The following is a 16,619-nucleotide window of genomic DNA, read 5'->3' as shown; positions in this document are numbered from 1 at the left end:
CGAAAGAAAAGTGCACATTTTTCGCATCCGGTACTTAGTTATAATTTTTCCTGCTGTGTTTAGATTCAGTAATTGCCTCGAAACTAGTGAGTTTATGCTGTTTCTCCTCGTCACCCATGGATGTGTAATTTGCTTTGGACATTTTTATTTTGTGTTTAGGCAAAATTAAGATTACATGGCCTAAATAATAGCTTGAATTTACTGAAAAGGGTCTAGATCCAAACATCTATCTAGAATTTCCTTCAGTAGCACTGGCCAATGCGTTGTGCACCTAGGGTTAACTACGATTAGGGGGTAATATCGTGGGTTATAAAGTTTTGATTTGGTGGGTTTTGAAGGTACTCGTCAAGAAAGATCTAATTTAATCTGCCCCTTAATCTTTTTCGGTGCTGGATGTTGATCTCTCTCCTTGTGACATGGGCCTCTACAGTGGTGGCACTACTCTTAGCCCATACGCTCATGAAAATTTCGGTTTGGGTTGGGTCAGCTTGATCTGAGTATTATGGATTAGTACCCCGATTCTCACACCAGCTGATGGGCAGCTAAGCAGGCTGTTAGCCAGAGAAGGAGGTGCCGGTTTGGAAGCCCATGTAGCGTAAGTATAGAAAAGGCTTCACACAGGCAAGTCAATAAGGCTCATAAGAAAGTCCCATTCTCTCTTTCATAGACATCTCACACGAGCTAACGAAGTTAGCGAGCTACAGAGTAACAAAGTAACAAAACTGCTCAGATAGAAGATCTTCCCCCTATGACATTATTCTTACCCCGTGTCCTCATGAAATGTGGCCAAATATCTTATGTGATGCGGCACTTAGTTAAATCAACATCTTATTCGTTATGTGATGCGGCACTTAGTTAAATCAACATCTTATTCGTTAGTATCTCATAAACGCTTTCTTGGGACTAGCAATTATCTTCGCATTTTCGGTCAATGTCACTAATGATCACTGCAACTGTCAAGTTTTACCTTTCATTTGTCATTGTTGGGTGAATTTTCACTTAATTGTTTTGAGCATGGTAACAAAGTGCAATTTCTCCAAACAGCTCGTAGGGTTGGACCACAAATAGAATGTTGTTCCATCTTTCGAGCTTGTCCTAGGCACTTTTCTCGAGTCAATTTCCTACAAAAAGAAGAGAAGATATTTGTGAATTGGGATTGTTCCTAAAGATCTCATTCGACCCCTTAAGTTTAAGGTTTCGTTCGTTTCGTGGAAAATATTTTCCGAGAAAACGTTTATGAACCATTTGGAGAAATTGTGAATATTGGAAAAACTTGGCGATTGACAAGTATCTATTCAAAACAAGTATCCCCAAGAACACGGCACGACTGAAGTTCTCTTGAGAATAGAAAGCATGGCCAAAACCAACAACGCTTCAGTCGTGCCGTGTTCTTGGGGGATACTTGCTTTGAATAGGGCTGTATGCCGTGCTTAACAATCTTGGAAATCGTAAGCGAGTCATTCAACCAAACAATTTAATAAAAGTCCGGTCACTGATTTTTGTTGGAGTCATTCAGTATTTAGGATAGGCATGTTGGACCGGCATCCTTAGCAGTCCGAGGTGGACGAGAGAGGAGAAGAAGCAAGCAAGGGCACGTCTCCGCCATAGAAAATTCTCCCGCCAGTTATGGCGATACGCGAGAACATGTACGTGGCCACGCAATTCGGGAAGCATTGGCTTCTTGTCACGATTTCACTGGGCGTCCATCCTGCTTCATGAACATCCAAGGAACTGGTCGTGCTACGTTACATCTCATTGAGTGATTGACGCCGCAAGAAGTCGGCTGCTGACCATCTTGGACTAGTAAGCTCTTCATATTCAAATTTTAGGCCATCGAATTCCATATAAATAGTTGGTTTAGGTCCATATGCTGAACATCATTGGAGATCAGCATCTGGGGTTCAGCTCAGTTCCCTTAGTTTTTCTCATAGTCGTTTCGACAAAATGAGTAACAAGATTGTTATGGCTTCGCTAATGCTCGCTCTCGGCCTGCTACTAGCGGGAACAGAACTGACAGGTTCCTTCTTCTACTTTTCCGTTAGCATGTATCATTCTGTAATGAGAACAGATGTTTTCTTTGAACCCAAGGTATCGACCAAGCGTATCCAGGACATGTCTAAATCTAGATGGTGATTGATAGATTGATTGGAGTAGATGCTCCTATCGAACACTAGAGTAGAAACAAATTCAGTTGCTAACTGCGCTCAACTGTTTGATTGCTCGTGAAACTGTAAAAAACGTCGGGTTCTCCTTTCATCGCTGCATCATTTCATTTCCAATTCAGGTGCGCAATCCATAGGCGTCTGCTATGGACGAAATGGCGACAATCTGCCTAGTCAAGCAGAAGTGATCGAGCTATACAAGGCAAACAGCATCGGAAGGATGAGGATTTACGATCCAGACCAAGCTACTCTCCAGGCCCTGAAAGGATCCAACATCGAACTCATCCTTGGCGTTCTTAATGACAACCTCCAGGCCCTAACTGACCCCGCCGCAGCATCCAACTGGGTCCAAAACAATGTTGTAGCATTCTCGTCCGATGTCAAAATCAAGTACATTGCGGTCGGGAATGAAGTCCCCCCGGGCGATACAAAAGCCCAATATGTCCTCCCCGCAATGCAGAACATCCAAAACGCCCTCGCATCCGCCAATTTGCAGGGCCAGATCAAGGTCTCCACGGCAATTGACACGAGTCTGCTAGGCGTATCCTACCCCCCATCGAGCGGGGCATTCAGTGACGCTGCAAATCAATTCATAAGCCCCATAATAAGCTTCTTGGTCAATAACGGCTCACCGCTCCTGGCCAACATCTACCCCTACTTCAGCTACGTACAGAATATGCAGAGCATTGATCTTGCCTATGCTCTCTTTACATCACCAGGAGTGGTGGTAACGGATGGTGCATATCAGTACCAAAACCTGTTCGATGCATTGGTGGACTCCCTCTACTCCGCCTTGGAAAAATCTGGTGGATCAAGTTTGGCAATTGTCGTATCAGAGAGTGGATGGCCATCAGAAGGAGGCACTGCAGCTTCACCAGACAATGCAGGCACTTACTATGCAAATTTGATCAGCCATGTGAAGCAAGGCACGCCCAAGAAAGCTGGCCAGGCCATCGAGGCATACTTATTCGCCATGTTCGACGAGAACCTAAAAGCTGCCGGGATTGAGCAGCATTTTGGACTCTTCACTCCCAGCAAGCAACCCAAATACCAAATCTCTTTCGCTTGAGAGAAAAAACCACGTGAGGCTATACTTATAATTGTAATAAGGTGCTTCTCTGCTCATCCACTGGAAAATGTAGCTGGGTATGATTTCGAATAATAAGCAAATAAGAAAAGGGAACTGTGTACCATTACGAGACAGATAGGTCAACGTTTACATTTTGATATTCCCAGTACAAACCACGAATCCCCTCCAAGAAAAATAACTCGCAAAGAATAGGGAAAGTATGTCTGCTATCTACAAACAGTGATCTCCAAGCATCGAGCAGTCACAAGAGACTGAATCCTCCAGCTGCTTGATAAGGTGATAATCCAGTCTTTATAGACCTGTCACTAGTCAGAGTAATGAAGCATGATCGCAATCTAATTTGGAGCTCATAAGAAAAATAATTTAGAGTCTGCAGGATTTTCTACAATTGCAACCATACCAGACACTGACCTTTATCTTCGCCTTTTCTGAATATAGATCCATAAACCAGTCCATACTTCAGCTAAACAAGAGAACATAGAAAATTTGTTTTTCACCTAAAAGTGATAGATGAAAAGAGGCAGTCAAGATTAAAGCGAAACTACAAGATCTCCACTCGCTCTCTCGCCATGGTTTTCAAGAACTCGGAAACTGTATTCTGTATAGGCTTTGTATAACCAGCAGCAAAGCCCCCGCTGCTTCCACCGGATAAACCTAGGGTTCTTCACCCTTGGGCAATGGCATGAATCTTCCTTCTTCAAATTCCATCGAATTGGAACAAGCAAGCGCCACTTTGGTGTGACTGGCCAATACGATTCACCTCATAACCACATATTCTTCCGCTTTCTTATATATCCTAATTACTTTGGCACTGGTTAACCAATGGCAAGGATGCCCAGATGTGATTTTGTTTATGAACTGAAATACAATCCTTGGGGTATTCATATAATTTATACCCACGTTAAACAATATGTCGGCTTATAAGCAAGACTCAGTAAAAGTATGCCACATGTATACAGGTATAGTATGAGAACATCAGGATTAGCTAAGGAAACCGCAAGATAAAGATAGAAAGCCAGAGAAAGGAGAAGAAGGGAGAAACTAACTAATTAGACTCTTGTACTTGCCGTCAAACATAGGAACTTGGCAAGACTACCATTATAATTATACTGTTTGCATATCTGTGTTTTCTTTTCTTAAAAAAAAAATATAAATTGCGATCTTATTTTCATTGGCGTTCTTATACTATGATCTAGAAATCACCAATGGGAAGGATATACAGTAATATCTATCTTTTATATGAAATTAACTATGATTTACACTACAGGTAGTTCGCTATTTGTTTAATTTACAACCGCATACGAATGACGTGAGCCTGTGATCACCATTCGTGCTGGAAATGTTCTAAGAGATGTAGCGTCATTTCCCAACAAAAAGGAAGAAGAAGATAGCCAAAGAAAAGAAGAAGAGAGGAAGCATAATGGGCCAACTATACTAGGACACTAGGCATCAGCAAATAAGAAGTGGTGACACCATTTTGAACTGATAATGCACATCATGGCAAGCTCTCGTGCTTCTGCATTATTGCTTCGAAATTTGAAGGTGGTATTTACAGTCATGATGCCATAGCAGTCCAGTAGTTCAACCCACATAAGCTCGTTGGCGTCCCTATAATACGTGACCATGCCCAATCCGCTTCTCCTAGTTGTCGCATCTCTGCCAACTGCCACAGAAACATCATGCGAGGAGCAATATTGGTTAACAGTGATTCTGCTTATGTTTTTTCAATTCACAGGTATCATGCTCTAAGGTTATAGAGGCTTAGCCATTCTAGTCATTGATTTAATGTTCAGTTTTTGAGATGTACTCTAGACGTTCATGTATGTAAATCATGGGTGACACTGTCATGTTTTGTAATCGTAAGGCAATAGTGGCTCACCCTTCCGTCTTTCAGCTCAAAGATCACCGAGTCATCAGAAAATGGAATTGGCCTTGTCGGGGCGACCTGCATTTTGAATCACAAAGGGTGAGTTTCGACAAAACTTGGTGTCCAAGCAAGACATGACAGCGACGCATGAACTAACCTTTGTGTCACAGTTCCTGTTGAGGTCATCGAATTGTGTCAGTTCCTTCTCAACTCCAGCATTAGCATCTTCAGGTACACAAACTGCATCATTTATGCCACTTACTTTCGTCTCTCTCTGGTCCTTGGAGGCCGTGTTTCCTATGTATGGGTGACCAAAGCTTTTCCATTTCCATGCTCTCTCTTCCGTGTACCTCAGATATACTTCTCCGTCTGACCCGATCACGAATAATTGATTACTCTCAAAGCAAGGACCCGGTGGACTTACCAATGTGACGGCTTTATGCGGTGTTCCATGTTCCACCCAATTCCACCCATCAGCTGTGCTCCATTGATATTCCACTAGTCCCCCGTCTCTAGAAAGAATAAAAATGGAACCTTCTAAGGATAGTGAGGATGGACGCATCACAGTTCCAGGCGACCTAGATAAGAGCAAGTGCCGGGATTGGTAATGCTCATGCCACAACTCTGTTACTTTGTTGTACTGATATAGTCTTCCATCTGTGCCAACAACGAATACTATATTTCTTCTGAATAGTTCCTGATCTATGATACACGAGACCTTGGTATTTGGAGGGTGGCGACAATCTTTCCATTTAAACTTCCTCATGAAAACCTGCAAAAATAGTCGAGTAGTTCATTGCGATAATTTGTCTTAGGCAAGTTAGAGCAATGTAAAATCAACAGGGGACAATATCTATATCCATCTTTGTTCTGTTGCGGAACATCTAGCAATTTGAAAATTGAAGCAACATTGTGGAGCGTTTTCAATTTTGACAGAAATTCTTGTCAACAAGTAATTCTTTTGTGCTGACTGCCCAACCGTGTTTGTAAGAATCCTCTGCCACTTGATGGAATATGTGAACTGACAAGGATGCATGAGAAAATCTTTGATTATTCTGAAAGAATTGAATCTCAATTGTCATTCTCATTTGAGCAAATTAAGACATAAAATTAACTGACCTATAGGTAAAAGGCATTCTAGTTGGATGTGGACTACTCACTGTGAATTGCATCAATCTTCCACTTTTGCTCACGAAGAAGAGGGCATCATCTACTGCGAGTCTAATTTCTCTGCCTGGTATACCGTCCCATGGAGGACCTGCTATAACTTGCCTTCCTCTCCTCATAGCTGTGCAATTCACCCATGTGAGCTCGTTGCTGCTTCTCTCTCTCATCAGCAAACTCTTGTAAATGTCAACAAGAAATAGACTCCCATTGTAATTCCCTAGTGCACCTTTCATTGCTGTTGGGTGGTCATGTCGCAGCCAAAACCAAATATTCTCAGCATAGAGATACTCAAAGGTCAAACCATTTGTTATGAGGAAAAATGATCTGCTTCCATGCATCACACGCAGCCGAAAATTAGTGTTAATTCTATCATCTGGGAAAGTATGTTGCTGCACATTTATTCTATCTGATGTGCCTGGGAGTAAGTAACTTTGTTGCGTTGTGCTTGCCTTTCTCCTCCTTGTCACTGTGCTTGTGATTCCTGAATCATTTGGTTCGTCTTTAGTGCCCATTACGCAATTTGCAGGTCCACGTTCTTCAGTGCAATACTCTGCATTCCATCCTTCACTTTCTGGGGCATCTAATATTGACCAGACATACTTTGTCACTGGTTTCTTCCTGATGTTGGGTTGACCGGGGCCTGAGTTTTCACCCCCAAGTCCTGGTAGGTGTAGCTCTGCAAGTCTGCCATCATCAAGTGGGAAAATTACTCTTCCGATCTGTAACTGTACTCCAGAAATACCTCTCGCAGCTTTACCATGCATTGGATGCACATGATTAGCCCAAGCATCCAAAAGTGGCTTCTGGACCAGTTCTGTGCAATTCCAAGGCGAGGAATAACATGATAGCAATAACAAACCACAGAGAAAAAAGTTACTGGTGAGTCCGAGATATGCACTTTTTAGCTCTAATGCCAAATGAATTCTTTATTGACGTGAAGTCAGATTTTCTTTTTCATGTAAATGCATGATGAGGTTTCCTTATGCCAATACCTGAATGTTTTGGTATTCTATATTCCAAAACACATCCTGAGGATGTCGTGAAGAACAGAGAGTACATGTTTTCACTGGATTCATGTTGTAGAACTGGGGTCATGGATGTCAGATTATGGTCCTTCGGACTTCCATGAGATATCCATTTCCACTTCTGTTGGTGTATTCGCCTTTCAATTAGATCACCAGCCTGTATGAGGAGTTTGTAGATATAAAGCAAGCAGAAATTCGTTAAGATAGAAACATCTTAGTTTCGCAGATAAATAACCCTTCATTTGGTCCCCTAGCACATTCTAAGATCCTCACTATTTCCATACATAACATCAACAAGATTTTGAGAAGTTTTTAGTGTATCAATTGGCAAAGGTCATGGATATTTCCAGCTGACATCTTCAAAGGATTTGTCACTATTCATCCATATTAATATGACATGAAGCATGCCTTATTTCCAGTATGGTCACTTCTATCACATCACTTCAGCAACCTAGATTGCTCCTGAGATTTACCTACGGATGAAAGATTGGTACATGTAAGTAGAAGTACCTTTGTAAGAAGAAATATGGAAGCAGAAAGTTCTCCATTCATCCCCAGTAAAGTACAACCCCTTGCGACTGTCAGAGAAGCATTTTCTTCTCTTCCCTGTTTCATGATGTGCTTCTTCCATGGTGGCTTTGAGCTTTTATCATACTCGTAAAGATCACCTTTCGAGCTGCATTCAAACACTCTTGTTCAGTTGACTAAGTTGGAACAGTTCACCAAACAATTCAACTGCAAATGCTTACTAGTACATATTTTGTAAGCAAAGTCTTTTGCCAATTTGAATCTGGTCTGGTTGTCTAGTTAAAGTTTCATCAGATTGTGTGTTGGTATGCCAACTGTGTTGGTTAAGTTTGCTGGCAGTGATATCGAAGAACAAAGGTGGCAAAGAGATTTTACCTTATGATAAATACCGCTTCCGGTCGCAAAGTGCCCACATCAATTATCATGGCAACATTAGCACTAGGGGGTCGGCCATGATTTACCCATCTGTGGTTAGAGGACATACAAGCTAACGCCATATGAGTTTCTTGACAAATGATCTACGAGAATTGGAGTTTAAAATTCGTGCCAATACCTTCGCCTCGATATTTGTCTTGTGTACAATATCACATGTTTGGTTCTTACCTTGGAGGCTCTATGTCGCTCAGCTCCAGCAATGCTCCGTTCTTCGTGCAAAAATAAACTCTCCTGGAAAAATGCAGAGTTACGTTCAGTTGTTATCGCGAGATGTCCGATTACACTAGTCCCCATTACAATCAAATTACTATGTTCTTTCAGTTCCTCCGGTTGCATCCTGGAAATTGATTTACTCACATTCCATCAAATGAAACAACACCTGACTTTATTTGGGTGGTTGACCCCTTTTCCTTCTCTTGACTTAAGCTCGAATTGACTGTAACAGGGACCTCAACCCAAATTGGCTGTGAACTTTCACTGAGTCGCATCTGAAAAAATCAAACGCGTGCATAAGTTAGCTGATTCCAACTCAGAATTTTGGGATACTCTGTCATTATTTTTGCAGGGAAGAAGAGACCGACATGCGAAAAGTTAATTCATCTACGAGCAAGTCTCAGTAAAACTCCGGAGAAACTAAGAGAAATTTAGTAACATGAGATTAAACGTGAGGAGATTACTGGATTGCCATGGTCTAATAGAAAAATCAATAGCTGAACTAGGAGCGGATAAAGAGCCTTTTTCTTCTTCGCGATGTGCGATGTCGACGTCGTCTCTTTAGCATCCGAAACGAGTTCAAAGCAAGAGGGAACTCTACCTGGCACAGTTGACCCACTTCAGACAGAGCAAACATCGTCTGGTTGACGATGAAAACCGATACGGCGCGACCTGCCGATGTCGTAAAATCATGGGGCGCCAGAACCCACTGCACTCCGTTCCAGAACCTCTCGTAGATAGACCCGCTCTCGCCGGTGATCCAAATCGACGTCTCGGACATCTTAGTAACCGAAAGTCTCTTCCTGAGTGGCAGGACCACGTTGGACCCATCCGCCGCTTCTCCTCCGTCGTCTTTAGTCGACACCTCGCTTCGTTCCGGAACGTGGGGTGGCCTCTCGCACCGCTCTTCGTCCTGCGACCTCCGATCAATCACACCAACCTTGGTACAGTTGTTGTTGGCGCAGGCCACCAGCTCATAAGGCAGCTGGACTTCGACCCAGTGCTTGGTCTCCTCATCGAACTGCCAGAACCGATCGGTTTTCTGCTCGAATTGCCGCGCGGCGTGCTCAACGTACTGGTGGGTGTACCACGAGGCGGAACCGCGCACGACCGGACGATTCCCCGACCAGACGGCGAGCGAGAGGAGGAACAGTAATACCGTCCGTACAGCGCCCATGTCAGATATGCAAGAGGGACCCTTTAAAACAGGGACACGGAGGAGGTGTCGGGAAGCGGTAAGGTCGGGCGACGACCGTACTCGATGTGGTGACCCATCGGCACGGAAGCAGGAAAAGGGCAAGGGAGTACTGCGCTACTCAACGGGACCAGGTACCCAGTTTGGCAAACGGAGAGCTCCTGCCATGGGGGTCCATGCTGAGGGCAGGGAAGTGGTGGTGATGGAAAGTTCAGGTTTATATAGGCCGCACCTACCTCTGGAGCGAACTCCTCTGCTTTTTGCCAACTCTAAACGGTAAAAAAAAATAAAAAAATTTATATACTGGAGCGTAGCAGGGAGGCCACCTTCGATGGAGGGGTTAGCTTAACTGCCTTTTCTCCTTGGAGTGCGTTAATTTCCTTCTCTTTCTTACCTAATACCCATGACTTCACGACGGTCGAGGGGTTGGATTTTCTTTTCTTCCATCTTTTCACCGATTTCCAATCAGGTGAAAGTGAGAATGCACCATCCTGTGGAGTTGTAACAGAGAGGTTCTTAACTTTTCTGTAAAGTTTGCGATTATGATGAATCCTAGATATCGATATCTCCCTTTTGAATTCCTACGCTGAACTCCATTATAAAAAGGAATACGATTCACGGGCTCCCATTCGATGGTTCTTGCATGATCCGGTCGACGACGACGGCCCGTTTCCTGACCGTCCGATGAGCATTATCCTTCTTTTCTCTCTTTTTTTCTCCCCCTTTTTCTTTCTTGAGCGAGAGAGAGTCTTCCTGATCAGGTAACCACACGTTGTTTCCCCGTCAAGACGTTCAAATTGGTTTGGGGGAAGAGAAAGGGTGATTATCAGCTGAGGTAGGATGTCACTAATTTTCTTTCGATGGAGTGTAAAGCCATGGCTTCCAAACGCAGACACGTCGCAAGTGGGACCTTTTTTAAGTGAGAGATTGGATCGTGGTTGGCGGACCCGTCGCCTTCCATGGTCCACTAGCGATCATCCGTGGGGCCTTCGCTTCCCACTAATCATCAGGCACTCTTAAAATCTTATTCTGGACGCAACGTAATTTACCAGTATCAATCTCATATCGTGCATGTAAAAACAAGATGTGCAGATCATCGATTGATCGCCAGCGATGGGTTGAATACTTAATCACTGCTAGAATCTTACGGAATCGATGGGATCGAATGGGCGAGCCTCGGTTTTGCAGCCGAGGCACGTGGGTTGAGATGCGTGGATGTTCATGATTTGGAATCTTGAGATCGGCTGGGCTTGAAGAATCTTTGCTTTCACCCCCCTGGGTCATGTGGCTCTCAAGATTCCCCGCTCCATTATTTTTGTTGGGCAACTTGGTATTTTAATTATATTTGACTTCCTGCACCTCCGATCGATATTTACACTTCCAGACATCTAATATATTCTTGATGGGGATTGATTGGAACATGGACATGTACGCTTGTACCTGAGAACAGGGTCTTTGAATTTGATAGCCCGCCGTGATTTCGGACTTTTCTAGGGCAGTTGAGGAGTTGTGATGTGATGATGATTGCCGTTTTATAAACGTTCTAAGAGTAATGCTCACGGGTCTGATACGCAATCCTTAAATCACGCTTATGAGTTTGTCACCCGAACAAGGGAAAAATCGGGTTTTAATTTCACAATCACGAAATGGTTACCGAGAAATTAATCTGGCACGAGTGAATCTGCGGATATCTGATTTAGTGCCTGATATAGCTTTGTGATTGTCTGTAAGTTAGCCAATGGCTAGAAAAAAAGGGAGAGAGATTCAGCGAGACTTGCGGAACGGGCTCAACGATTGAACCCCTGGGCACTGGGCAGGCGTTCTCTGCTTGACAAATTGAGACAATGCGCGACCTTTATTCTTACGTCTACTCCACTTTCACCCCAAATTTCAGACAAGATGACTATTTGTTTGACCCGCTCTGTAATAAAGCAGAAATCTAGATGGTCCTAAATTCCTAATAATTTTCACCATGAATTAGTGGCATACCAAAATCAAGTCTTTCGGCAGAACAGTTAGATTTCGACCGACCCATATTATAGGCATATCTTGACTTACTACGACATGGATGAAGCGCAAGGATCATGAGAATTTGGGTTTGCATGATGCGCACAGATAAACATGAAGCCGAACCTCATCTAGAAAACAATCAACCCCGCACAGAGGTAGAAGTGAATTAGAGAGTCACCGATATGCTGAGGTCGTAAGGCAAAGATTAATGAGTTTTAAGCTTTGTATCCAAGGAAATGCCGTTCCTTAAAAAAACGAACGTCAAGATCATCCAAAAGGGAGGTCTAGTCATCTTGAAAGAGAACCGTATAACAATAATTAGCCAAAGAACGAAATAAGGTGGGCCATACAAGAGGAAATGAGGACTCAGACCCATCTTTCTGGTAGCTACATAAATATTATAGAAGCACTACTTGATCTATTAAAACATATTTAGGCAATATATTCTCATGGAAAGAAAAATCGTACACATTATTCTATCATGAATATGATATGCAAAGTCAAACATAGTTTGCAATCACGATGAGTTTCGGTTTTTCTTTTTATGAGCAGCTTAATACAAGTCTCACCATCTTGTGAAGCGTCAGTTGTTTGATTTATTCTGGACAAGGTAAGAAGAATCATCTCGCGTATCACTCGTGCCCAGTTGAAATCAACTTTATGACCAGGAGAAATTATTGACTTGGGAAGAGAATTATTATCGACGGACATAATCCGTTGACTAAGCCGCAAAACTTCTTCTGTATGTAGTGTTGAACAGAAGTTTTAAAAACGTACCTGGAAAAATCCAGAATGTAGTACCTGGACAGAACAAGAACATAGAGTCCTATAGATATCATACGCCAAACCTCAACTAGATTGATAAACACGACTAGTTCTAATCAAGTTCGCTGGTCTAACACAGTCACAGATTCACTTACCTAAACCAAACGAAAAGCTTTACACTTTACATCAAACTGTGACTTTTCAAGCCCCAAACCCTAGTAAGACCTCAACAAAAGGTTGAATGCAACTTCCAGTTCTCTATTCCACAAAAAGGAGCTCATAAACCAAAGCACCCCCTCCAAACTGGCTAATTCTTCTTCTCGGGGGGCACATCATTCTCAACCGGGTTCACGACCCCATGGTAAGGCACTTCAACCATCAGCCTAGGGAGCGGACGTCCCTCAAAATTATCGGGAAAGCATTCAAGTTCAGGCCCAAAATTGAACCTGACCAAACAATTAGGTTGATTAGGAAGAGTGTACATTGAAGCAGCTGGGTAGTATCTGCCTCCATACAAATCCTTGAAAGCAACCCCTTGGCATACCCCATTTTTGAAGAAAGAAATCTCACTCCCTGCGTTAGAATATTGGAATTACTGTATAGACAGGATGTTTTACCAAAAAAAAAAAAAGTATAGACAGGATGACTCTGTTTTGGCAACATTACCCTCCTGAGGAAGGATTAAACAAACACTAAAATCCTACTAAACATGAAGAATGTCAGGTTCTTTGGCCGGCTATGAATGCAGGCCAACCTGACCACAAAGGATAACCACACATCGGTATTCGGTAGACCAAGAAAAATCAAAAGATCCAATGAATATGTATTATCTCCGGATTATTAAGATATAAACTGGAAAATTGGGTGTTGCCATTGTGGCAAGTTCTAATGGCTGCCAACCATAAAATCCAGCTCATCAATATGCTAATTACCTCAATGTAGAATTTACTGTCCTGCCAACATAACACAAGCCACACCAACCCTACTTTTAAATGCCAATTAAGTAATTGCCTCAACCTAAATAAAGAGAATGAAGTCTAAAATATTCACTTTATTTTACTCTTGAAGTTTGTCAGCTAATGTTTCTTATCATTCCACTTGAATTGAGAGTACTTAAATTTCAAACTGTCATATTTACAAGTAGGACTGCAGGACAGGCTGCTGGCCAGTTACTGTTATGAGATATCTTCATCTTGTATGCAGTAAAGAGTCTCTGTATACCATAAACATGACTATTACATTAATAACATGATTGATCGGCGGAACTAAATGAATTAACCCAAAATGAAGCTTTAGACTTGACCATACCCAAAACCTTCCATGGGCTACAACAATCTACGATCCAGTAATAGATCGCTTGACTTCAGACACACATTATCTAAGCTCGACAGCAATTGTCATATTTAAGCACCCGCTTGAAATACTAGGTTTCTTACTACATTCACATAGAAAAAGAGTCTCATTCAGCCATCCCTTACCTTGCTGCTATAAAATTGATATCTCCCGCAAAAGTATCATTTTGGAAGAGAATCGCACATACAGGCTTCGCCTTAAATATTTAGACAGAGTCACTACTAGATTCGTATAATTTCCAACTATTCCATTGCGAAACGGTTACCATATATGGATTTAACGATGCACAATCAACAACTTACATAAACACATGCCACAGAAACACTGAATAACCAACTCAACTCACCAGGCACCACCTTGGGCGGATCCTCCTTTGGGTTGGCCGGAGAAACATATCTCTGCCCCTTAAACAGCACCAAGCGCGGCAGCTTTGGGGCATACTGCTCTCCGTCGGGCAAATTAATGTAGAAACCAATGACATCACCTTCCTTGTACCCTTCATCTCCATATTTCTCCCTGAGAGCCTTGTGCACCTTACACCCATCAATATCCCTATACCCATAGCTATTCGCATCATACCCAACAGGTGCCTGCAAGTCACCTTTCTCTGTTGACCACCCTAACCTCGTGTGCCCAGTCTCACCCAACCTCTCCACCTTTATTTCAAAATACCAGGCGCCTTCCACAACCCCTCTTGTGGCCCTAACCATCCTGTACCCCTTCGTGCTGCCGGCAGTCATCCGGTCCTCGCTCAATTCCACTTTCTCCGCCTTGTAGAACTTGGATAGGCAGATTTTCATCTCCGGGTTGTCGTCGGTCCTGTCGGGGAACCGCGGCAAGGGGGCTACCAAGACCTTGTCACTGGAGGCCGAATTGTGGCCATTGTTGGTGTTGTTGGTGCTGTTCTTGCTCTTGTTCTTTTTGCCCTTCCGAGTGGACTTGGGCAACCACACGTTGTTGCTCTTCTTCTTGCTCGATTTCTTCCCGTTGGTCGTGCTCGGAGCCGCTCCGTTTCCGGCGGCCGCGCTCCCATTACGTTCCACAGAGCCGGCTTCGGCTTCTTCTCCTTCTTCCTTAATTACTGCCGGGTCTTCGAGTTCTTGGTTCTCCTCAGGTGGGTGAAGAGAGAGAATGGACAAAGGTTTCCGCTTTTTGGAAGACGGGTCTTCTTCTTCTTCTTCATCCTCCTCCTCTTCCTCCTCCTCCTCCTCCTCCTCTTCCTGGTCGTCGTCCTCGTCGTTTTGGGAAGTCCGGGGTCGTTTGGGGGATTTCCGGAGCTCAGAGGAAGCAGGGGTTTCTTCGTCATCAGTGGACGAAGCGTCGGAAGAGGGCTGGGTTTTCACAGCGGCGGGGTTTTCCGGCGCGCCCGTCGTCGGCGGCGGGGAGGGTTTGTCGGCGGGGGAGGGAGGGGCGGGGCGAGTGGGCAGCTCCCCTGTTTCGTCGTCGTCGTCGTCGTCGTCTCTGTACGTGGCTTGGAGAGAGTCCATCACCGCGACGACAACCTACGGAGCGTGAAATGGCGATAGAGGAGCTCGTAGGTTCTGGTCGGCGAGAAAGCGAGAGAGATGACTGAGAACTGCGGTGGAAGGAAGGGGGAGATTGGCGGAGGAGGAGGGAAGGTAATCCGGCGAGCGCCAGCGGGATAGAAAGACGCCGTTTTGATTTTTGGGATGCGACGATGGAGGGTTTTTTTTTTTTTTTTTTGGGTTTGCCTTACCTACTATGGTATTGAAGTTAGGTCATGAAATAAATGAAATGAAAATTTGAGAATGGTTTCATAAGGGAAATTATTGAAGACTTTTTGAAAATTTTAGTAGCTGTTTTAGATGGAGATCTGTTTTCGGTAGTCATGAATTGTCTCATATTTTGATAAGACCCAAAAAAAATAAAGTTATTGAAATGAATGAGGCAAAGAACCTTGTTATGTCGATTGTAGTGTAAATATTTGAATTTATTGATGGGACATGTAAACTGAAAATGAATTTAAAGGGATCACAGTTAATGAAGATATTAATGTAATAAAATCCCTTGTTAAAGGTTAATGAAATGTGTATGAGATGGCGTGGTACAAATATGGAGATTGTGATTTCAGTCTAGATGTACTATGATAAATAATTTGGAAATGAAGGTGGCATAACATCCATATGAAGACTTTTTGCATAAATTATGATATATTAGTAACTGTTTTCAATGGAAATTCATCATGAATTATCTCAATTTGATAAAAAAAAAATTATTGTTATTGAATTAAATTAAACCGAAAAAACTCATTTTGTTGGCTATTTGAGAATAACCCAAAACGGATGAAAAGAGATGGTGGTTAACAGAGATGTTTTTTATTAGCGGAATCTTTCATTACTGAAGATGTTAATGTGAAGGCTGTTTCAATATGGAAAGGTTAATAAAATTTGTATCGAGATGGCTTCGTATGAATATGGAGATCGTGATTTTAGACAACGAATCTAGATGTATTTCACTATATCACATGAACTCACTTAAAGTTGATGTATTGACGTAGAGAATTGAATTAAAAATTCAAATTCATTTCGATCTGAGGTTATGCCCGGAGTCAGAGAGTCCCACAAGAGAGAGTATCAAGCAAGCTAAAAGAGTAAACCAATCTTCTCGTGCGTTCTTCTTCCTGTCTAAGTTGCGTGATCATGCAAACGTCTGTTCAATCTCAACATGCATGTCCTTACCAGCCACTCACGAGGAAAAGCATGAACCATCTCATCTCATATTCTTCATACGCTCTCAAAAATTATCAAAAGGTTACAAAGTTTCACATGTATTAGCAGCTCAAACCATG

General features: G+C 42.9%; 3 protein-coding genes across 3 annotated transcripts; 1 reads left to right on the top strand and 2 right to left on the bottom strand.

Moving 5' to 3' along the window:
* The first annotated feature begins 1,860 nt into the window (after positions 1–1,860).
* LOC104433859 (glucan endo-1,3-beta-glucosidase-like) lies at positions 1,861–3,363 on the top strand. Its single transcript, XM_010046731.3, has 2 exons — positions 1,861–2,017; positions 2,285–3,363. The coding sequence occupies exons 1-2, from the start codon at positions 1,945–1,947 to the stop codon at positions 3,229–3,231; spliced, it is 1,020 nt and encodes a 339-aa protein (XP_010045033.2). The 5' UTR covers positions 1,861–1,944; the 3' UTR covers positions 3,232–3,363.
* A 1,106-nt stretch (positions 3,364–4,469) lies between these two features.
* LOC104433858 lies at positions 4,470–9,922 on the bottom strand. Its single transcript, XM_010046729.3, has 10 exons — positions 9,089–9,922; positions 8,632–8,762; positions 8,443–8,505; positions 8,215–8,304; positions 7,822–7,987; positions 7,279–7,468; positions 6,280–7,100; positions 5,277–5,891; positions 5,132–5,197; positions 4,470–4,915 (listed from the first exon to the last, which is right to left on the bottom strand). The coding sequence occupies exons 1-10, from the start codon at positions 9,662–9,664 to the stop codon at positions 4,808–4,810; spliced, it is 2,826 nt and encodes a 941-aa protein (XP_010045031.2). The 5' UTR covers positions 9,665–9,922; the 3' UTR covers positions 4,470–4,807.
* Positions 9,923–12,409: 2,487 nt separating this feature from the next.
* Positions 12,410–15,458, bottom strand: LOC104433857 (protein TRAUCO). The gene is made up of 2 exons (XM_010046728.3): positions 14,157–15,458; positions 12,410–13,030 (listed from the first exon to the last, which is right to left on the bottom strand). Exons 1-2 carry the CDS (start codon positions 15,295–15,297, stop codon positions 12,765–12,767), a joined length of 1,407 nt encoding a protein of 468 aa, XP_010045030.1. The 5' UTR covers positions 15,298–15,458; the 3' UTR covers positions 12,410–12,764.
* Between the last annotated feature and the right edge of the window lie 1,161 nt (positions 15,459–16,619).

The sequence above is a fragment of the Eucalyptus grandis genome, chromosome 2 (assembly GCF_016545825.1).
Source record: "Eucalyptus grandis isolate ANBG69807.140 chromosome 2, ASM1654582v1, whole genome shotgun sequence".
Lineage (NCBI taxonomy): Eukaryota > Viridiplantae > Streptophyta > Magnoliopsida > Myrtales > Myrtaceae > Eucalyptus > Eucalyptus grandis.
Note: the sequence above shows the minus strand (reverse complement) of the source record. Positions and strands in the feature narration are given on the sequence as shown.